The sequence below is a fragment of the Mustela erminea genome, chromosome 8 (genome assembly GCF_009829155.1).
Source record: "Mustela erminea isolate mMusErm1 chromosome 8, mMusErm1.Pri, whole genome shotgun sequence".
Classification (NCBI taxonomy): domain Eukaryota; kingdom Metazoa; phylum Chordata; class Mammalia; order Carnivora; family Mustelidae; genus Mustela; species Mustela erminea.
Genome location: NC_045621.1, coordinates 43894455 through 43920958, shown reverse-complemented (window position 1 = coordinate 43920958; position 26504 = coordinate 43894455). Strand labels below are relative to the sequence as shown.

At 47.5% G+C, this 26504-nt stretch overlaps 1 protein-coding gene across 31 annotated transcripts in view; it reads right to left on the bottom strand.

Annotated features, from left to right (window-relative positions):
* Positions 1-447: 447 nt before the first annotated feature.
* LRRFIP1 (LRR binding FLII interacting protein 1) overlaps positions 448-26504 on the bottom strand; it is a 136543-nt gene continuing 110486 nt past the window's right edge. For 19 of the 31 annotated variants that reach the window (XM_032355277.1, XM_032355280.1, XM_032355283.1 and 16 more), the window contains 8 exons: positions 26108-26233; positions 24553-24624; positions 22677-22847; positions 20425-20517; positions 19416-19508; positions 18221-18313; positions 16830-16971; positions 11502-14510 (listed from right to left, as the gene is read on the bottom strand). In XM_032355277.1, coding sequence (XP_032211168.1) covers positions 12787-14510; positions 16830-16971; positions 18221-18313; positions 19416-19508; positions 20425-20517; positions 22677-22847; positions 24553-24624; positions 26108-26233 — 2514 coding nt within the window. In that variant the 3' untranslated portion in view covers positions 11502-12786. Of the gene's footprint in view, positions 1322-2786; positions 2892-3972; positions 4053-4733; positions 4852-6607; positions 6658-11501; positions 14511-16829; positions 16972-18220; positions 18314-19415; positions 19509-20424; positions 20518-22676; positions 22848-24552; positions 24625-26107; positions 26234-26504 lie in introns of those variants that run through there. The other 12 variants (XM_032355304.1, XM_032355305.1, XM_032355309.1 and 9 more) reach the window with 8 other exon arrangements.

Below are 26504 nucleotides of genomic sequence, written 5' to 3'. Positions count from 1 at the left end.
CAGGATTCTCCAAGTGTCAACATGAGGTATACTTGGGTGACACCGTCTGGCTAATATCCTGAAAAGCTGACTTGCTGACCCAAGCTGCCTTGAAGTACAACATCCACAAGGACTAACTAAAAATCTGTAAGTAGCCAAACTTTTCTCTACTTTGCTCCAGAAGATCATGTAGGTGACTTTAGTGTGTTAACTTCCTCGGTTTGCTTTATATTCTAAGACTCTTATAAGTGCACTCGCTATTCTTGTTTGTTGAGAATACACTTTTTTTTTTAACTAGGAAAAGAAAAATTAACTAGGAAAAGAAAAAATTTTAACTAGGAAAAGAAAAATTATAAAATTTGATATACACGAAAAAATAAAGAGATGATCCAAAACATGAACAAGGAATACGGAATAAAGATCTTCTTTCTCTGTGGAGAAAGAATATAAAAAAACACATTACTAAAATTTTTCAGCATTTCATTTCTTTAATTTTTCTAATAGTACATTCTTTAAAAGGAGTTCACAACTTCAAGTCCAAATAGAAGGGTCACATAGTGCGAATGGAAAGCTGTCATTTTCAGTGGAGCTATTGCCTAATTACCCTGGAAAAAAGTGTTCGTAGGGTTGAACTGATGCAAAAATCCCTTAGAAAAGCTTCATTTGTTGCCTGTAAAGAGTCTTCTTAAGGTCACTTTTACTTCCAGACCACCCCCTTGTTTCTAGTGAAAGAGTTTGCTTCGTAATGGCTTGTGGTTCCACAGTGTTTTGTGTATGAAAAGCATAGGCTAAGATACTACCAAAGTCGCTCCAATTGTAGATTCTGCCCCAAAAGGAAGTCCCGACACTGTAACATTTCCCCTCCACTTTCAGCAAGACACATGAAAAGAAAACTCAAGTTGCATTTTAATCTTTACTTTGATTGCCATGTTCAGTGGCGTTGCGAGGCTGCCGCGTCGTGGGACACGGAGCTCCCGTGGGCCCGGTGTGCTTGTTAAATGACCTGCGGATTTGGAGTGGTGGCCCCAGCCCGGTTCGGGGTCCGCAGTCAGAGGCATCTGGTGGCTGCTGGGGCGGTGGCTGGGCCGGCTTGGGAGCATGTGGGAGCCGAGCGCTCCCTGGACGCTCTCGGAAGCAGGGGACATAGCAGCAATCCAGGGACGGGAACGGAGGCAAGCCCACGATACCATGCTCTCCATCTGCCGACCGGGTTCCTGGACAGAGCTGACGTTTACTGCTGGGACAAGAGCGCACTCCGATTTGCTTTCATTTTCTCCAGGCGCTTCACTAAGTGGCCGTTGCTCACCTCCAGCTCTTCTGTTTTGTCCAATGCACAGCGCAGCTGGAAGCAAAGAGGAAAGGCAGCTTTGAGGAACTTGCTTCCTCCCAACGTAAAAGGATTGCTAAGATTCCATCCCACTGCACAGGACAGTCGTCGTCTGGACACGCTGAGCTCCTTGTAGTATAAGCCTTATGTGCATGCATCTGTATATTTCTTAACTATTCCTTAAGGGACTCAAGGCACAAGATCCTGGCCTCAGGAGTGACTAGGCAACCCTCCTCTGAAACAACTCAACCCCAGACACGGCACGGTCGTGGGGGTCCCAATGGTCTGACAAAATATAAGTGAGGCGAATAGATCAGAGCTGAGCCCCGGCCAGTTGGAGGAGTTGGTCCCTGAGGCCTGGGCAGCTGGGGGCAAGGTTTCAGAAACCAAAGTGAGAATGGCGGAGGCCAAGATGGCCATACCGTAGAGCCCAGGCCACAAGAGCCTGGGGGTCAGAGTGGAAGCCATACCAGCAGGGCCACAGGGCGGACAGGTGGGGGTATGACCACCCCGTGGTTGCGGAGACACGCATCCTCAGAACGGAGACTGCAGCTCTACCTCTGATCCAAAGGCCTTTTGTGGGGGGGGTTCCTGGGGTCCTGGCATGGGTTAGCCTCCCTGCATCCCCTCTCACTAGCAGAGGCAGAAGCAGAAGCAGAAGCAAGCCCCCTCTGCAGAAAATTTCCCCAAGTCAGGCCCCGAGGACCCGCACATCAAAATCAAGCATCACTTCACAAGATACCAAACACACGAAGGATAAGCCTTCTGAGCCAGCAAGGGAATTTGAGCTGCCAAGACTGAACATGGGTCAGTCCTTGGGTGGGCATGGAAAACACAAGAGTGTTCCTGTACAATATCTTTAAAGAGAGAAAGATACAGTTAACAAAGAAGCATACACGACCATACAATGAGCAACCATCAGGAATGCACACACTTTAAAAAGATGAAAGGTGAATGGGGAGACCTACCAGCAAAGCAGTAAGGAGCTGGGCAGGACAGGTGGGTATAAGATATGGGAGCTGCAGGGAGAGGATCTCACCACCTCAGGGTTAGAGCCCCAGAGGGGAAGTGGAAAGACTAGGAAAGAGGAATACGTAAGGAGGTCATGGGTGAAAACTTTCCAAACTTGACTTAGAGACAGACTTCATGGATCCAAGAAATACAATACATCCCGAGCAGAATCAACAGTAGGAAACCTGCAGAGGATGCATGAGGGTGAAGCCACAGAAAATCAAAGACCAAGAAGAACTTGAGAGAAGCAGGAGAGAAGAGGCCACCTACAAATGCCCCACAGCCACCATCATGGGGAGACCTGGGATTCAGCCCCAGGCTCCCAGGAGCATTGGCGAAGCCCTTTGGGGTGGCTTTGGCGCCAGGCCCGGGGAAAAGTCTGGGGTGGGGGGAGGGGCAGAAGCTCTCTCGGCTGACAGTTAGACCATCATTTCCCATTCTTTCCCTGCCAACAGCCTAGAAAATTTACCTCTCTTTGGAGTTTCCGTTTTTCAGCCTTAAGTTCATCTTCTATTTTTTCGGCATTTTCAGCAGCCGATTTATAACGGGATACTTGACTCTCTAACCTTATTACCTAGAAGGAAGGGAAACATCCTATGTGTAAATTAACAGGCCTGTTTTCTTTCTCCAGTTGCTTTATCACATGTGGAATCAAAAGGCAAAGTTATCAAATGGCAGGACAGACCATGCAAATCATTAAGACCTAGCACCTTGGGCTGTGTATAGGTTCTACCAAGTGAGCTCTTCTGGGCAGCCCAGTGCTGATTGCTATGAGGGTCCCCTCCCCTTTCTGACCCTAGTCCAAAGGCGTGGCTCCCACAGTGCTGCCTCCCTCCCCGACGTGGGGCCATTCTGCAGGAGAGGTATGTTGAGGCAGAATGATGCTCTGGACAAAGGTTCAGCCAGGGCTTCAGCTCCTGTCACTCTCCCTGGGGTGGCACGGTGGGGAGGAAGCAAGGGAGAAAGAAAGGCCAGGAACTAGTAGAGAGGAAAGGAAGGAGGCTTGAGGATGGCATTCCACAGCCAGGCCTGTGGCGAGGGACAGGAGCAGCCACAACCCACTTGAGACTTTCAGTCCACTGAGACCAAAAGCCTGCTTCCTAAACTCGTCTGGTCCCAGGCGTGCTATTCTCATTTCTGTTTCCTCTAAAACTCCCCAAAGTGCTAGCCACAGGAACCCATAACTGAGGGGGTTAGAGTACCAACTTCATCTCTCCCTTGGCTGAGGACGCAGCTTGCCCCAGATTGGCCCAACGTGCTAGAGGCATAAACACCCCCATCTAGAAACCAGAGCAAGCCAACCAAGGACAGAGGCAGAAAATCTGGGAAAGAGGGATGGCCCCACGGGAAATGCTTTCTAATAAATTATTTTTAAAGAACATTTTTAAGCACCCTCCCCCCCGCCCACATTAGTGATTTTCCAGAAACAGCCATTGTTTATAAAGGGTTAGTATCCATTATAAAACCAGAATCTTCCCAGTCATCTTCCCTCCCCTACTTTCTCTCCCTGCAGGAAACACACAGACAGCCCTTTCTGGCTCGGTGATTCTCTGCTCCTCTTTGTGCTCAGCCCTCCAGGGCTAGTTCTAACAAGTGCACCTCAGTTAATCATCGCTTTCACTCCCCATTTATTGCTTAAAAGTACACACACATACATTTTGTTCTAATGCGGTTATCTCTTGCTCAGATTTTGCAAGTTTAAATTTGAGGTCGCTGATCTGTCTGTTGGCATCCCCTAAAGGTTGAAAGAGAAGGAAAATCTGTTAAACTCTTGGGCTTTTTAAAATGTTAAAACAATAATACCTGGGATCCAAGTCCCCTACTGAGTCATTGGCATGCAAAGCTGGAAGTTCTGGCCTAGGCCCCACAGGGTAAGGAGGGTGGGGGGGAGGAGAGGGGGAAGCTGAGATAGGAGAAGGCAAGCACTCTCCCTGTGCCCAGGCTGGGCAGGTGCCAGGCATGACAGCCCCTCTGAGCACAGAACACAAAGAAGTGGTTGGGGGAGGGGGAAGGGGGGAGACTTCGGGTAATTTTATCTCCCTTTAAGCCTCTTTCTAGTTTACTTGTATGGAAAAATACCTTTTACTTTTTCCATACCATCGGCTGAAGTCCTATGCAGCCTGGAAAACACCGTTTCTCACAGTGTATCATATGGTGGTAACTTGGAGCACATTTTGGGGGCACCTGTTCGAGTCCCAGGGCTGACACAGGATCATCCCCACTCTGCCCACCTGCCCAGCCTCGTTCCAGTCCCATCCCACACAGAGACATCATTGCACTATTGTACTCAAGGGCTTTTGGGGGCCCAAGGGGAACGCCGGGTGTTCTTGGCCATGACGGTTTTTCTCCCCTGGCCCCAGGATCACACAAACAGGACAGGTAAAGGGTTTACTTCCCCAAGAGGATGGACATTTACTTTGCAGATCCATTACGTGAATGTCTGTCCCGTTCTCTAAGATGTCATTTCCGGGGTGCGGGTTGTCTAGCTTGCCGTTCTTCTGTCTCTCTTCCAGCTGTCCTTTGAGTTTCTTAATCTGAAAACATCCACCAATAAAATGTGTGAATTTCTCGACTCTAAATGAGGCCAGAATTTGAGCATAGAGCCTATGACAAAGGAAGAGGTGTGCAGAAACCAATGCCCCATAATACAGTTGAGTGTTGCTATGGGGTTATTTCCTGGGTCTTCAGGTGCCCAAGAGATTGGGGTTATGTAATCAAGCACAAGAAAAATGTAGTAAATGGTTACAATCCACCAGCCACCATGGTTGGGGCGGGGGGTGTCTCTCACCTTTAATAACCAATCCAAATAAAGAGATGAACACCCTCGGCCCATTGGTACTCTTCTCAGGAAGTAAGAGCATAATGGGTAAAAATGGAATCAGGTTCACCATATAAGGCAGAAATTATTTTGTAACTCTGGGTGAAAAGTTACTTTTTTTTTTTTTTTTTTAAAGATTTTATTTATGTATTTGACAGAGAGAGATCACAGGCAGAAAGGCAGGCGGGTGTGTGGGAGGGGGGAAGCAGGCTCCCCACCAAGCAGACAGTCTGATGTGGGGCTCGATCCCAGGACCCTGGGATCATGACCTGAGCCAAAGGCAGAGGCTTTAACCCACTGAGCCACCCAGGCACCCCTGAAAAGTTATTTCTAAGTCTGAAATTCCTCTTGAATTCAGGAGACTATATATAACATACTTTAAACTTTTATCTCAGAGTTGTTAGCAAGTCAGTGCACTAGTCACCTTCACATTCTTCACTTAGAAGCTGGGCAGGGCCTTCTGGAGCCTTCCAGGCCCAGAAGCACCATCCGGAGGGCCTAACAGAACTGTGTGCTCCCTCACAGAGCCCCTGCTCTGGGAGCTGGCCTCTGCCCAGCTCTGCTCCCTGTGGCGGAGTCATGTTGAGCCGGAAGGGAGGTCAGCAGCCAGGACTGCAGAAAGTTCCGGTGTCTGATGGGCAGTCTCCAGCCCTGTCCTGTTAACCTCTGACCTCTGTGGCCCCCATGGAAGCTGCCTCCTCCTCCAACAGCCAGCAGAGAGCAGAGCAGAAACTCAGGCACAGACTGCCCACTGGTATGCTGCACTGCTCTAAGGAAATGCCTACAGAATTAGGATGGAAACTTGTTTTTAGAAGAACCCAGGAACCTCAATGCAGCTACCACATTGAGTGCTTTCCCCGATTTCGAGAGCAACCTTCCGAGGAATTGTAAAGAGTACAGCAAAATACTGTTGATTAGGCTTATGTAGGAAACTGAGAGGAACTGAGTTTCCTCAGAAAGTGATCCTAGAAGGACTGAGGAACGGCCCTCCGCACAAAAAGACAGAGCAGGACCGTCGGTGAGTGTTTCTGGAGGTGGAAGAATGCGACGAAGTCGACAACTTTGGTCAGCTGCACCAAGAAGAAAGTACCTTCTGGAAAGGGGTGCTGATCACTGAGAGACCCCCAGACCGACTTCGCTGAGCCAGCATAAGTCGAAGTGCTGTTAGCACCTGCCTCTCCACGGTTCATCTAGCCCCTTCTACGTAAATATTTGTTCTAAACAGGAATCAGCATAGAGCGAACCACATTCAGTTCCCCCAGCCTCGAGTCGTTGGGACCTCCTCTTTGAACCTCACATGACTTGCGATGTCCTATGTGGAAAGAACTAGTAAGGGCACAGGCTGGCTTGGTAATTGCTTTCAGGCATGATGTGTTAGGGTTTTCCCAAGAAAGCAAGAAAGTAAGTATGGGAAGGTTCTCAGGCTCAGGGGCCGCCTGTTGGGGAACTCAAAGTAATAAAAAGATGGTTACCTGTTCCAATAAGCATTCCCGTTCATCAATAAGCTTTTTCAACCTAATATCTAAAGAAATCAGAAAGACAGAGGTTGGGGTGAATCCGCAGAGTGCACCATTCGGCAGAATGCTAAACCGGAGAGCGAGCATTCAGGTTAGTGAAACTGATGATGAAGGTATTATACACGTACCACAGTGAATGAGGCCACACACAGGACTGGGGAAGACGTCAGCCGAGGGAGAGTGGCGTGGGTCAAGCTCTCACACATGCTTATGTCGTCAGGGGCAGCGTCCGGCTGCATGCAAACGGGCTAGTCTTCTACTTGGGGTTAGCATGCAAGGGCTCTAGGGCCAAACCACGCTGCAACACAAGATCTCACAGGCTTCACGGCCGAACATCATTAGCGAGGTACAAATATTCGGAGCATCGCTATAGGTTATCAACGGCATTTTCATTATCTTTGACTTCCCAAGGTCATGGCACAGAAGAAGGGATCTTTCTCTTTTCTCTCAGAGACACCCCAGCGCCAGAGTTTTGACTCTACGTTTACAAATCAGAGGTCTGCTGAGGACACAGCTGCTCCCCCACTCCTGTAGAGTGGGTCTTGTCCTGAGAGCTGCAGTGATGCAGTGGATTTCTGTCACCCCTGCCACCCGGTCAATGAAGAGTGCATGCCTCTCGAAATACCCCCAGACATTTCTCTGAAGGTGTGTCAAGGGATATAATCTGCAGAGTACAGAGGAGGAGACCAGCCCGGGGGCAGTTTGGGGGTGCAGGCAAAACCCTACCCTGGTGTAAAGGCCAAATCAGGAAGACATGGTGGTGACAGCACTGCTCATGGGTACTGCATGGTCACTCTGTCCCAGGCATGGCCTGAGTGACCACACCTTCCCCCACACAGCCCTACAAGTGCGCCCTGCTACTCTTTCCCTCTTCTACAGGCAGGGGCCCACACCTCTAAAAACTGTACTCCTCTGTTGTTTCAGATCTATACCCGGACCTTGGAGTCAGAGCTGGACTCCCAGCTCGAGACTCTTCCTCCTGAGGCCATGGTGCTTCCATGCTGCACAGTTTTGATTCCCCGTGTGAAAGAGGAAATAGATCATCTGCATAAAATGCACTTTTGTTTCCATCTAAACAATCACCTGTCAATATTCTCATCCCAGTCACAAGCTTTCCTAATTGTTCTTCCAAGCACCCCACGTCGTTACTTTGAAAGGCACAACCACAATATAAATTAAGCCAGAAATGTCAAGCTTAACATAGGACAAACTTATGACCTTCTGGACTTCCTTTTAATTTACACAGTCAAATTGTTTCTGATAGTTTATTCTTTCTCTTCTACAAGCCCATCTAACACTGAAACACCAATGTCATGAACCCAGCTCTATTCAATGTAACTTTTTATTTTATCTTATATTCTACATACAAAATGCATAGCATCCTAAGAAGCAATGGGTATGTCAGAAAGTGGTCTTGAATTTCATCCGTCTATAGTACAATTTTATTATCATTGCGTTTGTATTAGAAGACTTCGAATATTCTGGATAGCAAGTACAAAATAAACGTTAAGATATAATAATGGAGCTGGCCAACAAATATGAAATAAGGGTAAAATGACCTTCACTCTTGGGGTGAGAATATGAAAAACACAGAAGTGAAATTTTAAGGGAGACAAGCTTTACAGCAGAATTGGAGAAAAGTTTAAAACTATGTTTGGAGAGAATAGAAAAAAGAAAGAAATTAACTGGATAGGAAGAAAAAGGGCACGACTTTTGTAGTTTTAAAGATCACTAAGTCTGATTCGTGGAGTGCATGGTGGGGCATCATGGAGATGCTGACCGTATCCCCTCCCTAGAGCACTGCAGACCTACCATTGTCCTGCCTTTACGAAGTTCCGCTGCTCATGGCTGACCTGACATACCTGGTCATGAACAGACATAAACTATTCACAGGGTAAAACTGCTGTGCTTAGAAACAAGGCATGGAAGAAAATAAAGTCACAGTATCTCAAATTTAGAGTTTCCTTTTATACGGAGAAGAAGTCAACATGCGTTGGCTAGGAAGGGATTTCTTTTTTTTTTTTTTTTAAAGATTTTATTTATTTATTTGACAGACAGAGATCACAAGTAGGAAGAGAGGCAGGCAGAGAGAGAGAGAGGAGGAAGCAGGCTCCCTGCTGAGCAGAGAGCCCGATGTGGGTCTCGATCCCAGGACCCTGGGATCATGACCTGAGCTGAAGGCAGAGGCTTTAACCCACTGAGCCACCCAGGCGCCCCTAGGAAGGGATTTCAATTGTTAAAAGTCTGGTTTTTCTGTACTGAATCCGAATAAATGCTCTGGAACACATGCCAAGAGGCCCATGAAATGAGAAGCACTTATAGTTGGCAAGGTCTTAGGACAGTCACGGGGGCAGCCAGTGTCCGCAGCTCTGACATTCTCTGAGCCCCTGTTCCCCTTGGTCTTTCTTCTGGCCTGCACCTTGTCACCTCACCTGTCCAGGGGCAGCAAGGCCAATCCCCTGCAAGGACCACAAGCACTAAGCACTCCCTCTCTGCACTGTTTTACCTGGATCTGGCCCGTAACCCTAGAGGGCAGGTTCCAACTCCGTTTTCAGAGAGCAAGTGAAACACAGTGAGAGTGGGTAGCTGGCTGGTAATAACACATTCTCAGGAGCAGGATTTCCATTCTGTGGGTTAATTTCAGCCATCGTGGGCCTCTAGCTTCCTCTCCTGAGGCAGAGGAAAATCACCTCCCTCCATATGGGCAAAGATAGTGAGAGGAAAGCCGACGTCTCTCAAGGAATCTGCTCCTGCCTTGCCCTGACTTAGTCTGATTATAATCCATGTTGGGCCATTTCCATGGTCCCTGGGGCCAGCCTCCCATACCAGGAGAGCACCTCCTTCCTGCAAAAACCAGAACAGGGACAGGGTTTTTCTCCTATTTACAGGGCCTGGGAGGTGTGTACAGATGGGAACTATATATGTCATCCACCACTGAAGTCATACACATCTTGAAAAACATGTAGTTAAAAAAAAAAAAAAGTAAACTCTATGTAAATGATAAGTAAAATAATATGCAAATAACATGTAAAAAATTTAAGAAGCTGTGGATAGGGTAAAAGGAAAAGAGTAAGGGTTTCTTCTCCTGAAAGACAAAGTTTTCTCTATTTATGGTCATCACGCTGATAAATCACACATTCTAACACATTGTAGGCATGAACACCCCTTCCTTTTGTTCTGTGGCCTGGACATTTGGCCAGATGGACAAATCTCATTGCTGGGTTCCTTTGTTTCGATGGCACGCTGTTCAAGGTGATCTCCTAGGAAAGGGGTTTACTGCAGAAAACAGGAACCCCAAACTGCATGAAGCCCCAGAACTAGCACTCCAGGGTCCTAGTGACAGTAGAGATTTAAATGTTCAAGTCATTAGGTTTGCCGTTTGCTAAACACTAAACATTACAGAAAGTACTCAGTGCAATACATCTCATTTCCAAAAACTCCTGAAAAACACTCTACTGTTTCTCCACCTTTGTATATCATCAAATAAGAACGCTGAATTCAAAATTCTGTTGCTGTTCCCTATTTTCTACGTACACCCATGAGTATACTTCTAAGCTTCTGAAGGAGGATTTACATTTTATATACAGCAGCTATGTTCTGGTTTGGGGCTAGAAGACATCCCTACTTTTTGATTAAGGTATCAGTGATGGAACGTTTTCCTCTGCTCTGTATGGGAGTGAAACGTCAGGGGTGTTGGTTCCTCTGGGGTTGTGGCTGAAAGGTAGCCTTTTGGTCTTCTTCTGAGTCTGAATTTTTTGACATCAAATCTTTCCAAAATGCCTTATATTCCTCTGTGCCTTCTTTACCTGAACATCCCTAAGGTCCTACTGACTTCTTGGTAGCTTGAGGGCCTTCCCGTGGACATCAGTTACTGCTACAATGTCACTTACCCCTTCTTGTGGAGTAAGGGGATGCTCACAGTGAAGGCTCTTAGATTATCAAGAACTGACTTGGCTGTTCAGAATCTGCCCACCCCCCAACTTTTTTTTTTTTTTTTTGCTCACTTCCTGATTCTCAGCTGTTCACTTCTGCTAGAAGCCCAGTCCTATCTGCTGTCCACTGGCACAGTGCCTTCCGGATATGAAGTGATCAAAACGTCTATTACTTAAACAGATGCGTGAATAATCAAGAGCCCTGGACAGCTGACCTAAGGGGTATGAAGTATGACATAATGTCCTTAAATGTGCTATTAAGTAACAGAGGAAAGGGCTTTAAGGTCTTTTAAGGAAGACCTCAAAATGGCTTGATGATCTCACCATCCAGTGAGCTACGTTGTTGAATCATCTCCCCAGGGACCTCTGAAAGTAGGAATGAGAGCTCTTTCCCGAAGCCCATTCCATGCTGAGTGTGGCTTTGCTAAAGTTAGAGGCATCCGCCCCCTCTCCAGGCCTTTGCAGCCTGTGGGCGGGAGACTCTCTAGCAAACCTCACAGTTTTCCACTCACAGGCCTCTAGTGGGGAGGGTATATTGGCCCCTCGCATCAGGACACTGACAGACAAGGAGTCAGTGCTAATTTGCCAATTTCACCATATCCTTCAAAGTAGTCTTAGTAGCAGCACAAATTAGCAGAGCAACAGAACAGACAGCTTTCTTCACTGGGGCTCCTCACCAGAACCCAGGAGAATCTATGAGGGTAGATCTTCCCAGTTCTCCCCAGGAGGGCATGATGCTAGCCCTGGTCTAGGTACCAGGAGAGACGTTTACTCTCAAGGGACAATGTAACGAGTCCTTCACAAAACACATACTGGGAATTAGCAGCCCAGAAGTAGGCGCTACTTTGAAGATAATAATTATGTAGAACAGTAGCCACTGCTGGAATTCAAGTAGCCCAAAGAGTGGAATCACAGGCTTGTAAAGTTATAAAATGTTTTTATTTCAATAACATAATAACACTTATGCTTGCCTCAAATTTTATTGAGGTTTTGGTCTTTTTTGTATTCAATTATACCTTGTAACAGTGACATGAATTCTTTCATCTCATAAAGTGTCAACGCATTCATAATGTACAGTCCTTTGTGATTTTAGTATTTTACAATTTTTTAATTTAACTTTACAATTATTTTTAAAAATGCTTCCTCGTATAGAAAATATATTTCCTTCAGGAAGATCAAATCAAGAATTTTCCAATAATATATTGATATACAACAAATGAAAATATTTATACCAAAATACCAAAAGTGATTCAACTATTTAAAATATCCCGTTATAGTCGAATCAGCAGTTTGCGCAAGAATGGTACCTTTCATATTTTTCTCTTGAATCAAAGACAAATAGAAAGAGAAGTAATTTAAAGGTTAAAAAAATAAATTTTAGAAATGCTCTCCTGCACAAAATGTGCATTGGGAAGTGCAATTTCAACACATGTCTCTTCCAGAAACAAATTAAAAAAAAAAAAAAAGACTGTATAAAATGACTTTGGTACATAATCAGCATGAAGTGAAGTCAAAATCCACAAAATAAATTCAGGTATTATCAATGAGATAAAAAGTATCAGTTTGAGATAAAATACTTAATATGAGGTAAAGGGAAGGAAGATAGCCCAGTGCCTTAAGATATATTTATTTCTTATCCCTAACATGATTAATTACTGTCCTAAGGTGCAAATCTTATCACTCAGTGACCTATACACTATTTGGCCATTAATCTCCTTTTGAAACAAAATACCGTATAGGTTATAACGTACACATCAAAATCAAATACAAAAGGACATAGATTCAAATGAAAACATATTAAAAATCAGCTGTACTCACAAAACTCAGAATGCCATTTGGTCATTTCAGTTGGATGCTGATGGATTTGGTCAAGAGTATCAGCCCAAGGCAAATGTTAAATAGCTTCATTTGGATTGTATGCAGAAACGCGCAGTGTGTCGCATGGTCTGACACGGCAGGAATGTTCTCAGGACTCCTACTGATTACAGATGTATCTTTCTTTCTACTCGGGGTGATAACCTTAATGAGGAAGAATACAACTACAAGTAACAGTCTGTAACTCAATGTGGTGGATAGCTTGGTGGTCGACTGTCCTATGGTGCATCTATCTCCATGTGGAATGTTTTAGGAACCTCACCCAGGGGGGCAGCAGACGAGCCCCTGACCACTGGGCTTCCTGTGCAATCCTTGGCCTCTGCCCACTTACGACATGGTACAGTCTTCCTTGCTTCTGCCCTTCTCGCTTTCGCCTCTTGGCTCATCCCTGCCTTCTGAAGTGCAGACACCCAGCTCCATGTTGGGTGCCAAGTCATCGTTTTCTGCGACCTTCTTGACTCTCTGACTGGGCCCCTCTGCCATCTCATGCTGCTCTGTACTTCCCGTTTGAGGGGCATCTTCACTGTCCTTGAAGGGACCCTCACCCTCCAGCAGGGTGCTGCTGGATGCTCCTCCGCTCCTTGGTTCTGGAGGACCCCTGTGCATGGCACCATCATTCTTAGCACCGTCTTTGATCATGGCTTCCTCTAGCTCCTTATCTCTGGCACTTGTGCCCAATGAAGGGGTTGTGTCATCCCCCAAAGCTGATGTGTCACCATCAGCTGTCTCTTTCCCCCCCTTAGCGTTTACCCCATTGTCTTCTTGGTTAAGTGTTTCATTCAACTTAATTTTAGGATTTCCTGGACAATCAGGGTTTTCACTGCTTCCTGCTACGCTTTCCTCTTCTGGACTTTCAGTCACCTCGTCTGGTGTTTCCATAGCTGGTTTTCTGTCAGTAAGAGCTATGGGCTCATCTTCCTTCACCTCACTTAAATCTGAGTCCTGAAATGTTAACTGTTTCTCGACCTCATTAAGGGTTTCTACAGGTGCTGTTGTTTTTTTCTTCTTGTTTTTCTTCTTCTTATTCTTTGTCTTCTTTTGTGATGAATCCAGTGCCTCTCCCTGTTGGTCATTCCTTTCTTCCTCAGTGTCTTTCCTATCTAGGGGCTCACTTTCCGCATCTGCCACAGCCAGACCTGTTGCTCCCTGAGGACTGCTTCTAGCCTCTGGACAATAAGCAACGTTCTGCAATTCTGTCTGTGTTGGTTCCTCGTCCCTCAACCCTCTTTCCCCATCCTCCTTTTTGTCATGCCCCCCATCTACCGCTGTGCTCTGACCTGGGAGCTCCTGGGGCTCAGTGGCTTCCTGCTCAGAGAACTCTTTGTCTAGGTCCCGCCCGGTGCTTGGGTCCAGCTCTGTGGAGGCTTTTGTGGCACGCTGTTTATCAAAATTCACATTGTCATGGCTGGATGTTGGAGGGCCAGAGGCTTCTGTGCTCACCTGCTCCCCAGGCCCCATTAGCCCTGCTTCCACCACACCTTCCATGGGGCTCCCATCTTGCTGCCCCATGTGTGTGCTGCCCAGCCCTCCGGCTTCAGATGGTTGCAGGCAATTGGATTCTGCACACAGCTTTGTGCTACCCTCTCCCAAGTTGGCATTCAAGTCTTCCTGGTTTTCTGCAGATTCCTTGCTGTGGTTTTTGATATCCAAGGCATGGTAACTGTCCTGCCCAGTCCCAGGATCTGGGGTTTCGCCACCTAGCACATGCAAACATTCGGACTGCTCAAGGGAAGCCCCAGTCCTATCGCCTGGTGTGTTTCTGACCTCATCGGACTCAACCTGCTTTGTATTTTCGAGGAGGGAATCATTCTCTAGAATCTGGTTCTGAGCCTTCTCCTCATTCGTAGCATCTGCTAATGCTCCCGGGGAGGGGGCACCATCTTCAGAGGCCTTGTGGTCCTCGGCATTTTCACCAGGGTGGAACACCTCTGTGCCCACACACTCCTGGGCTGGGTCCTCCTTGTGCCGCTCTCGCTCAGTATTCTGCAAGATTTCTTTTTTCCCCACATTCTCCACAATTTCACTTTGCACCTCCACTTCACTGGCTCTTCCTAAAAGACCATTGAGAAAATTGAAGGGACCCCATGATGTGGTGACCACTGAGCACACATCACAGTGTAAACACATGTTCTCTCACCCACCCGACCCCCTTCCTAAGGAGAGCGCGGCCTCAAAGGATCACACGAGACAGAAGCCTCTGCCAAGTCTGTGCGGCAAAGCACTCATCCCGTTAGCAACTGTTCCATCCGTGGAGGCCACGGCCACTGTCTCAAAGGCGGGAGTGGCAGCTGGTGCCCTCTGGTGTGACCTGATTTTCAAAGGTGCAGTTAAATGTTAACCAATAGAGCTCTGCATCGGGCAGCCAACAATCCCAAGCAATGGGCTTCGGAATGACCTAAAGTTGTTTCCAGATGCACATCCAGACCCCTCCCACTTTTCTGCCTGTCAAACTGCACTGCGCTTCACATAGGCCTAAAACCACCTTCAAGGAAGTTTTGAAAGAGACATTCAACCCGCCTTAGGAAACTCAGCCTCAACAGCCCATGTGAGGTGAAAGGAAATCCACCCTCAGCCCCGCCATCTAATTAAGCATGGTGTTCCTGAGAAAGCAGCCTGATGCCCTAAATACCTCTGCCCCACCCCCGCAGGGGCGGATGGTGGAGGGGGTGAGGGGTGGGAGAGGAGGTGTGGGGGTGTAAGGGTCGGGGGGAGGTCCGGCAGGTGGCAAGTGCTCAGGAGCACGGTGGCCACCTCATCAATAATAAGCTATTCACCAACTAAAAGAAGTACAAATTAAAAACATTATAACTTTGGAATGAACGCTTGTATCTTAGATTCTCCAAACCAACCAACCCCCAGCATATCAGATGTCATGTCACTAAAAGTCAAAGCGGGATAAAATTATTACGCCGTGGTCTCCACAGGTGGGTGCATGTACCCCGGAGAAAGTGGGAGAAGTAGGAGGGCTCCTAGTTAGCTTTCCTCACCCTTTAAAGATGTCTGTCAGGGAGTATGTTTTATAACACACACTTCAGATTGATGAAATAGTATGTGTATGTACGAATTAAAAATATACATATTGGAAAGTTCCCACGATTCTTTATTGATAGGGATATGCGATCAAAAAACATTTGGAGACCACTTAGGAAAGTGCTATTTCTGGTCCTTTAAGGGTTGGTTTCCTAATAGTATGTTTGAACAAGAGCGACGTGATCAAATTTCTAGCTGCTCACACAGCTTATACGTAGGAAACCACTCAATTTATCTTCCTTCAACAATCAAAACTTTCATGCAATCAGAAGTGTTGTGTCCCTTTAGGATTCATCGAGATAACGAGGGACATCTCCCTAGGAAGCAAGTCCTGAGAAGCTGGGGCCTAGAGGTTTCTACATTTCCATAAATTAAAAAAAAAAATACGATGAAATCTAAATGGAAATGAAACACATGGGCTCCGGGTGGATTCCAGCCTCACTGTCGAGCGCAGAAACGTGGCAGGCAGCAAGGGACAGGCGAGCCTTACCCGCCAGCTCTAACTTCAGCCTGCACCCTGGTTTCAGAAGGTTCATTTTACCCAAAAGCCAAACATTATGACCAATATTAATCAGTGAATTTTTTCAGATATTTGCAAATTGTATAAAGTATTCTTACAATTACAGGATTCCCCAATTTCTACGCTTCAGAAGCAAAAACTGATGTACAAGAGGACAATACCTCTGACAGAGGGGAAGGCACATTCAGACTCTGGTGGGTAGGACACCCCTCCACTCTGCCCATGCTCCCCAGCCCGGGGCTGCCTGTCCACCTTGCCCCCTACCCAGGGTCACTGAGTGCTAGCTTGAGAATGGTACCCAAGACGTACTCCATCACAAACCCCCATGTGCCGTCCACAGGCACCTCGCACCCTCAAAATACGTAACGGTGTTGGGATGTGCAGAGTTGGCTCGTAACTAGGGCTAATTATCTCACTTTACAGCCTCTGCTACTCTGATCTGTGGAGAAGTCTGTAACGGAGCAAGTTAGGAAGCCATCTTGGCACGTGGCTGAGGAAAACCAACGAGTAGCATCAGAACTGTCCCTGCATTCCCGAGATGACACTCCTTGCATTCGCGGTTTCACTTGGTGGCTTTGAGAAGCAAGAGAAACGTATTCTTCAGCCATTGGTGGTGAGCACTGCACAGAGAGGCACGCCAGACAACACACGTGGGTGGTCACACCGTGTGACAAGGGCGTTCCCAGGAAGTGGCAGGACACATGGCATGCTGTGTGAGTGTTAATTGATCAGTGATGATTATGTCAATTCTGACAATGCATGGAGGGTGAATCGATGCGGAGTGGAAGATGAAAAGACCCAAAGGAAGGTGGGCACTTACCTAGCGTCCCGTCCCCCGCTGTCTTGAGGGCGTTTAACTCTTCTTTCGTTAGCTTAGAAGGAACTTGGTGTCCGACGTTATTTAGAGTGTCTGAAGTCTCTCCGTTGGTGACTGGCTCTGAATTTAGGACTATTCCATGTTTCTGGGAACAAAAATGAACTTATTGTAATACTCACGGACTCATACTAGGTTAAACTTTATTTTATTAATAATAATGAGAAATAAATTATTTTTCTTGAGGTCAAGGAAACAGAATCAGAGAAGGGGTAGGCACCACAATCATAAATATCCTATCGACACACACAAAGCTGGGATGTCTTCCTCCAAAGGCGACTTCTTTCCTGCACGCTCTGGTCCACGTCTTGATGCTCTGGTCCATGTCTTGATGCACTGGTGACAAGAAGCTGTTACCAGGCATCCTTTGTAACTGGAGGTAGGGACCTACGGGCTGCCACATGGTAGAGCAGTGGGCAAATCCCTGTAAAGTGACCTCCTTTTAACACCCTGGTTGCATTCTTGAAAAAGAGAGAGATAAAGAGATACGTGCATGTTCCGAAAGGAATAAACACAACTTATGTTAAAGAAGGAGTAAAGAATTGGCTAGAATGTTTGGTGTCTTTGAGGGAAATATAATTCATGCTTACAACACTGTGAAACACTCTAAAACAGTTATACTCACTTGCTACCCCCATGCCCATGGCTCTCTCCTTGAGCTCAGAGGGGGCCCCAGTTCCAGGCTCACAGTCCAGGGAGGAGCGGTGATAAAAACCTGTTCCCTCCATTTGACTGCTCTGGCCTTGACCCCTGACCATAAGCAGCTGACACCGATATGTCTCCACTGATGATCCTGGAATTTGCCCTGGCTATACCCTCTTCTAACAATGTCTCCTACGATGTTGATAACCCACCCAGAGCCTGTTTTCCTTCACTCAGTGTCTAGCCAGCAGCTGAAGACCCCCAAACATGACACAAACAAGACATGGAATCTTCCTCAGCCCACAGGGTCTCAAAGTCTAATTAGTGTGAGCCTCACCCATGCCACCCAACCAGCTGGAGAAGTCCTTAAATTTGAACTTTTAATATAAAGAAATACACACATTCTCTAATTCGGTGTGATGTCCTGGAGAATTTATCAAAGGGTATGAGAAAAAATGTATGCAGTATAAAAGAATTCTTGGAGGTCAGAGGTGCTTTCGAGATCACGAAACGGGCAGACCCGAATGAACCCACATTCATTTTATGGGTCTCTTCAGTGTCAGTTAACCAAAGATTTGAATTGATTAACCAGAACTCAAATCAATGGCACACAATTAATTAACACCAGTACACACGTAGAGTCATTCTTGAGAACCTGGATTTTTTTTTTTTTTAACTCTACTTTGGCTTCATACCTTTAACTCCTCTTTCAGCATGACTACTTCTTCTCTAAGATCATCTCGGTCACTCCTTATGGAATCAAAGAACTCTTTCTGCCTCTCTAAAGCCTGCGTGTGAGCAGAGCGGAGAGAGAGAGAGAAGATTCACATGGGTGAGCAGGTGACTAAAGCAAGAACAAGGATTCTACTACGTGGAACACCACCAGAGTTAAAGCATTGTGTAGAATACGTTCAGGAGACAGACAAAATGTGAGTACTGAGCTTCTCACAAATATATGGCAGCCAAGGAACATTGCCTCCTGCTCCCTTAAAGGCATTAAGAGATACCTTTAAGGGAAAACTGCCTTTGCACTGCCTGTGCACAACTTTCTAGCTCGGTGAGAGAATGAACACAAGCCATGCACCCACTCGGATGAGAGACAAACGAGGAATAAGAAGAAATGCGTAAGAAACCCCAGGTGACAACTTGGGCTATCTTTCTACATCAATTCTTGGTGTTTGTTGTCACAAACATCAAGTGGTCTTAAAGCACACACATGTGTGCACGCTCAGCAGTCCTAAATAAGCATGGGTGAGGACATGGGGGAAAACCAGCACGGCCTCACGTGGCCTGTACACCGACACTGTGCTCCAGAGATCTGCATCAGAGTGGAGCAGGGTGGGCTGTGGGGTATTGGAAGCCCTTTGTCATCAGGAAGCATGGCCGGCCCTCTAAGTGGGCTGCTGTCTTCCTACTTATCACTCCTAAAGGCAGGTGGGCTGCAGTGGCTTTTCTTTTTGAAGAAGAGGGAACTGGGGCCTCCAGGGGGACACATGCAGGAGGGAACAGGTGGGGACGGCACCTGCCACCTTGCAGCTTCCTCTGACGCCTTTAAGAAAGGCACAGGCCCCAGCACACAGAGAATCCGAGGGGCCTGAGCCTCCCCATGTCCCACCTGCCCTGTGGTGCCTTCCCCACTCCTTGCATCTCGGGGTGCCACTGGCCCGCTTGGCACAGGCAGAGAGCCCAGTTAGCGTCAACAAGATGCCTGCCCACCCCATGTCGGACGTCCACTTCAAGGTCAGAGTTACTGTGGGCTTGAGTAAGCGAGTGCATTCTCCGTGTCACGAGTCCTGTGTCACACGAGGGCACATGCACGCTCACACACGCGCTTCTGCACCTGCACACGGACTGCCCCTTGGCACAGTCCCACAGACTCGGGAGGCCTACCCCTATCTTCTTGTCTTTCCACTCTATTGTTTCCTGAAGATCAGAAATCTCCCTGATATAACTCGCCTGCTTCTGCTGTAGCTGTCGGATTTCCTGAGGAACAGGAAGAGATAGAAAGAAAGCAGAGAAGGGGTTAAGCAGGAAGACAAAGCGCAGGGCTTGATAATCCAAGAGCTGTGACTGCTTGTGAGCCCACAGACCCGTGCCAAGGACGTACCAGCCCCATTTCCTGCATCAGCCCACATCCTTCTCCGCATGCCAGAACTGCTTCCTCAGCCTGGTCCCCAGAGGCCAGAGGAGCGGGCAGAGACCCGCCTGAGGGACATCCTTACTTACAGGCATTAGTTCAAGGTAACGAGTGAAAAAGTCAGAACCAATCTTGTATCACTTTCCTATTGCTAAGGCAACAAAGTACCATTAATTCAGCAGCTTAAAGAAAACATGAATTCATTCTCTTAGAGTTCTGGAACTCAGAAGCCCAAACTGAGTCTGATGCGCCAGAATCAAGATGCAGGCAGGTCTGGGTTCTCTTCTGGGGGCTCTAGGGCAGAACCTACCACATTCCTTGGAGCATGACCCCTTCCTCACACGGGACCAGCCTTGAGTCCCTCTCCCTGTATCTCCTGCTGCCTCTCTTGCCTCCTTGCATAAGGATCCAGTGATGAGAGTGGGCCCCCCATAACCTAGGGTCACTTCCCCATCACAAGGCCATTAACTTCACCATGCCTGCAACGTCCCTTCTGGCATGGGAGGCGCCCCAGTCACAGGTCCTGGGGATCGGGACGTGGACATCTCAGGGGCCATCGTTCCATCCTCCACGCCTCCCGATACAAACACAAAGCCCCCAAGGAATGAAACTCTTCACCAATGAAAGGAACTATTTTCCTTAAGGAAGGCATGGAGCATTTGCCTAAACTCTCCATTTTCAAGAACATGGCTAAGTTTCATAACAAACCCCCCAATACTCCTAAGACGCAGGAGGAAAAGCGAACGAGAGAGCGCTACCCACCTCCAGCAATTCTTCCCGCTGCTTCAAGGCCTCCTTCACTTCAGCGAACTGGAACTGCAGGATGCTGTGGGCATGCTTCTCCCTCTCAAACTCCTACACGGGCGGGAAAGAGCATGGACACAGTGACCACACCGCACTCTCTGCCTTTCAAGTTCACATCCCCATGACTTACACTGACCTTGGAACAACCACTTATCACCAGTCATCACAATTTTCAAGGCCTTTTTAGCAACACATGCCCACTTCTCTGGACTTTCTGATTGCCTGTAAACTTTGCCTGCTGACCTGGTGCTCCCTGACTCTTTCCAGGCCAACAGGGGCCCAGGGGGGCCCTTTCTATGGAGGCCGTCTGTGCAGGGGGCCTGGAGGAGGCAGCTGCATGAAGGACTTAGGATGGAACTTGCCCTGATTTTGAAATCTGATAAGGAATATTCTTAAGCATAAAAAGGGGGTTTAAACACGGTCTACTCTGGCAAGCTTATTAAGCGGATGGCCAACCCTGTACTCCAGGGACCCCGCTCCAAGGCCAAAAGCTGCTCCCCTAGTCTGACCCTCCCCCTTCGCCCCTGTGACATGGCAATACACTCTTCTGGTCTCTGGCTCGGCTCTGATCCTGCACCATCCCTGAGGATGGGCTGGTATCCAAGTTTAGGACAGCGGGGAATCTCCCTCCCAGGTCAGTCAGGGGGTTATTCTGGGAGAGATGTGCCCTGCGCTTTTCACCCTGGCCGCACCTGCTCACCCACTTTCTGAAGTCTGAGGGTGAATGGACCCCTCCTGGCTGCAACAAGGACCTGCCTATTGGGCTCTGCTTGGTCCCTGTTCCCCAGCTTGGGACAACATTCCAGGATCATCCAAATTCTCTGGAATTAGATTTGAGGGTTCTCGGTCTGTTTCCTGATGCCTGGCTGATGACATCCCAGGAATATTTAGGAAGCATTAGCATATACTGCCCACAAGTGGGATCCACAGTGTGCACTCTGCTCCTATAATCCTATAATCTGTCATCATCAGGTCTCATGGGAAGCTTCTCCTTTGTTTCAGAGTTTGGCTCTCAGAAACTTCATCAACAAAATTCTTCTTGAGCTTCTAAATTCTATAGCAGTCAAAGAAGGAGACCTTTGAGTTGTTAATGGCACTTTAGTTTCTAACCCTTGGGATTTGGGGGATAAAGCCAGTTTAAAAAAAAAAAAAAAAAAAGACAGTGACACTCACAAATTAATTCTGTTTATCTCAATAACTTTGGAAAATTGGACAATATCCTAGGGTTTGATAGACTAACTCTTTAAACTATGAAAAACAAGGATTTCTTGCTTTATATCCTACAGAAAACATCTAATTAGTCTTTTGTCACTGATTTCAATGCAGGCTCAGACTTCTCGCTGCTATCATAAATTAATTTAGCTTAATGAAGGTATGTAACTCTTAAATGGAATAAAATAAATGAATATATTTGCAACTGGCTATTTCTTGGTGGTATTAAGAGATAACAAATAAAAATCCAGAAATGTATATTTATTAACAAGAACATCTTTTTTTCTTTTTTTTTCAAGATCTTATTATTAAGTCATCTCTACACCCAATGTGGGGCTCAAATGTCAATGTGGGACTCCAAGGTCAAGAGCTGCAGACTCTTCTGAGCCAGCCAGCCACCCCAATAGGAGAATCCTGGAGCACCCAGTTGTGTCTATCCAAACATGTGGGTTCTCTACAGGCTTGTTTTTTCCTGGTGATGATTTTATCTTATATGCAAAACACACGATGTTTTCCCTATAAAATTGTCTCTAGTTTACAGAGTGAAGTTGTGCATATTAATATTTCAAAGCCCTTAGTAAAGAGTATGACATTCTTATTCACAGATGTTTGGGCTCCTGGACAAGTGGAGAACCGTCATTTAAAAAAAATGACATCTATACACACACACACACACACACACACATACACACCCCAGATGCACTGTATACCACACACACACACACACCCATATATACACACACCCCAGACAAACCATATACCACACCCACACCCCTTAGACACTCTGTATACCATACATATACATACACACACACCCCCCTAGACATGCCATATACTGCACACACACACGCACACACATCAGATGCACTGTATACCACATACATACACCCATACCCCCCAGATGCGCCATATACCACACACACACACAGAGCAGACGCACTGTATACCCCCCACCCACACACACACATACACACTCCACTGTCCTCTCTCATACTTACTTTGTTTTTCTCATCATACTGCCGTCTAGACTCAGCCAGCTGCTCTTCGAGCTCTAGCAACATGTCCTTTAGGGTATCAACCTGGTATAGGAAGTTCGTCTTTTCGTTGTCCAGCTGAGCATTGGAAACCATAGCCTTCTTATACTTCTCTTCCACTTCTGCTAGTGAGTCCTACAGAAACCATGTTGTGTTTTTGAAATTGTGTAAGAGAACAAAAACAAAGATTAGTTCAGCGGTCTTTGAAAAGGAAAAAAACAAACAAACTCCAAAACCCAAGAAAACCTTGCCCTAGTTTTAGACTTTATTTCTTAGGGCAAATGGATCAGATAAGAAACACAGGACAATTTCAAATGCACAGACATTCACCCCTTTCAATGCAGTCAAATCGGTTATTAACCACTCAAGAGTATTAGTCATTAACTCAGAAAGTTAGTTCTTAGTTGTGACTGGAGGAAGATGGCTTCCACGGCCATTAGTGCAAGGGAGACACGTGACAGGGAGGCTCTGGGCCTAACCCTGGGACCTGACTCCATGACTCAGGGGCGCCCGTCAAAGTGGCTTGGGCCGTTCTGGTTTCTGAAGTTGTCCCTCAGGAAATGTGACCAGGATGCCAGAAAGAGCCAGTGAGTGTTGGGTGAGAAAACACCTGTCCCCAGCTGATGGCTGGCTTGGAAACCGGGAAAGGATTACATGGAATTTTAAGTTTCCACTTACGTATGGCTCAATAAGCTACACATGTCTCACTGGGTCAGTCCTGGAAGGTTGGAGGGCATTCTTCTAAAAGGACAGCCATGGGGAGAGAGACCTACAGAGGAAACACTGCTCTCCTGCAGCTCACACCCTCGTTGGCCAGGCAATGGGGGAGTGTGTCTGTCCCCAAGCAGAGATCCTGGGAAGGTGATCCCAGGACAGGGAGGGCGAATCCCTAGGGTGGGTGAACTACCCGAAGTGAAAGAGAGATGGGCACTGCGTGGTCAGGCCCCTGAGGAGGCCTCATGGAGCCCTGGGCCATGCTTGCCTATGCTCGTGAACCATGGCAACGATTTCCAGTGGGACCCCCTTCTCACCACGCATTCAGAGTCAACTGTAACATCCCCCTCTCTTCAAGGAGAGGTGACAAGCATGCCAGGGATTGATTCATTTTAAAACCAGCGTGGCCTCTGGTGTCCCTGTGATAGAAAAGTCAGACTATTCTGGGGGGTCTTTTCTGGGGGGCTGAAGAGGGAGTCATAGGCTTACCATCTAGCACGAGATCTACAGAGAACACAGACTTCAACGACCCACCTCATCACCGAGGAATACGGCCACTACATTTCCTGGCTGGCACGAGGCCATGACAACACATTCTTACTGTCGTGCATCTTTGCTCAAATAAATCCAGGAGGGTACACGCTGGAATGCTGCTTCAGCTAGCGAAACACTACAACATGCAAGTACTCTGGGTGTCTCCGAAACACCGCAGTAAGGACTGGCTTCCTGGAGGCCGTCCACCCTTAGAGATGCAAATTAAGTGAAACATCCTTTGTAGGAAACTAGGGGGGACAAGAAAGAAAACCCCAAAAGTCTTGCACAGTACACTCCTGTGGGAAGTGAGAAGAAGCCAGGTGTGGGCCGGGGAAGGAAGGTGAGTTCAAAACATGCATCAGGAAGTGTGTTAGTAAGTCATCCTCCTAAGGGCCACAGGGCTCAGGGCTCCGTTTAAAAGCTGCCTCGAGGAGGCTGCTCAGGCCATGAGGCCCCACCTGTGCCCCTGCCCCCTAGAGTTCTGCAGCCTGGAGGCTCCTGAGGGCGAGCATGCTGTCTGTGTGCCTTCTTCAGGGTTTTCTGAAGTTAAGCCGCGTTAACGCCATCAGCCCACACTTGTGTAAACTGGTACCTTCATCTCTTTCAAGCCCTGCATGTATTTGCCTTCTACGTCCTGAATCTGGTCCTTTAACTCATTCAGTTCCTAGGAATTGGCAAAAGAGGCAAATGACATCGGGGAAGAAAAGTGATCACGACTGCAAAAAAAGAGAAGCCATCCTCTAAATCTTTTTTGCTTTTGGGTCGTTGCCCTCATCCTGGGGAGTCTGGGGAGTGATATTCTTTTTTCTTTTTTTTTTCAAGAGTCGAAGGAAAATAAAATGAATTTCAAAATCACAAAAGCTTAAACTTGAGGCCTATCTCATATGATATTTCCATAAATTTTAGAAAATGTAGGTCTGTGTCATTGTATTTTTGCACAATTTTATAAAATAGGCAAAAGAAGTCCCCCAAACGGAATGGGTTCTTTTATTCCTATTTCATAGCTCGCTCAGGCTCTCTGGGTTGCTGTCTGGTGCTAGACAGAGTGAAATACTGAAGATGGGACTCAGCCGGGCTCCGTCCCTGCATGTACAGAGCTCCGTATCTTGGCTCCACACACCCGGAGCCCGGAGTCTGGTCTGAGCTACACTCTCAGCACACGCTTGCCGAGCAGAGCAGATGGATGGTGCTCTCAAGGCCAGGAGCAGAGACGAATCAGGGTTGCTCGCAGCCAACTGCTCTTGGACGTAGCAAAGAGCTGTTGGAGGCCCAGGGAGGGCGTGTGGATGTTTTAGGAAGAGCGGCCCACAAAAACTGTTCTTACAAAGCACAAGACTTTGAAGACACTTCCGGGGAGACCGGACCCTGCCCTGGCTGCTGTTGCGTCCCTTCTCTGACCTCCCTGGCAGGTGGCCATCTGGCTTTCAGATACCATGGGCACCTTTGCACCAGTTTTAATTATTAGAAAGTTCTTCCATCAACAAAGCCAATTCTAGTCCTTGACGCTTCCCCCTCAGGCCTTGGTTCTGCACTCCAGGGGACCTAAGTTCCTAGACTGCCTTTGTCTCTCAGACACTCAGAATGGCCCGCCCATCGAGTGGCGAGTTTGGAGCACAGAAGGGTGCTTACACTCCAGTATCAGGAGGAAAAAAAAAAAAAAAATCACTGGAACACAACAATGATCTATTCAAGGCAGATTATGCATACCACAGATGGAAAGGAAGAGCATATTCTAGGCAGGGGAGGGGGACACTCAAAGGGCAAGGTGGTGTTTTCGGGAGCAATGAGTAATCTGGTGTCCAAAAAAATGGAGACCATTCCAAAAAAAAAAATGGAGACCACCTGTCTGTGCATGCCTGGTGTACGGAAGTTGGCTGTGCACCGCAGGGCAGCGGGGCGAGGGCCTCAGCAAGGTGTGTTAGATAGCCTGGGGAGCGCAGAGGGCACAGGTCTGCCCAGCAGGGTTGGGGGGAGTGTGGGGTGCAGGTGGGGTGGCTTCCCATGGAAGACGCCATCTGAGCTGGTGTTCGTGGGGCTAGAACAGGTGTTTATGGGATGTAAGGGAGACTGGAACCTTACAGATTTGTGCTCGAAGACTAATTTTCCTCAGAGGCTCCTCTAGGTCACAGGCAGGTCGGCAGCCTTACCTTGATTTCCCTAATGGAGGCCTCGGTGTCCACAGAGATGGAGGTGTCCCCACTTCCCCTCCGAGAGGAGGTCCCGCCGAGGGAGGCCAGGGTGGCTGCAGACAGGCTGGGCAGGCCACGCGAGCCCTGGGACGCCACAAAGACCAAATGTGATTTCAGACAAAACCAGAGTTCCCGAATGTGTACTGCAATGTTGTCAGATTCCCCAGGGGCTTATAGAAAGCAATCAAGAGAGGGTCCCTTTGAGGGGCCTCATAGATGCCTGAGAATCAGTCGGGGTCCACCTCATGCCCATGCCTGGGCCCATGGGGAACCTCTGCTATTTGCAGGGTGTGACACCCATGCTGGAAGTGACTCTGGGGCGACCCCCTGAAGGACATGGTGTGGCACACATGTC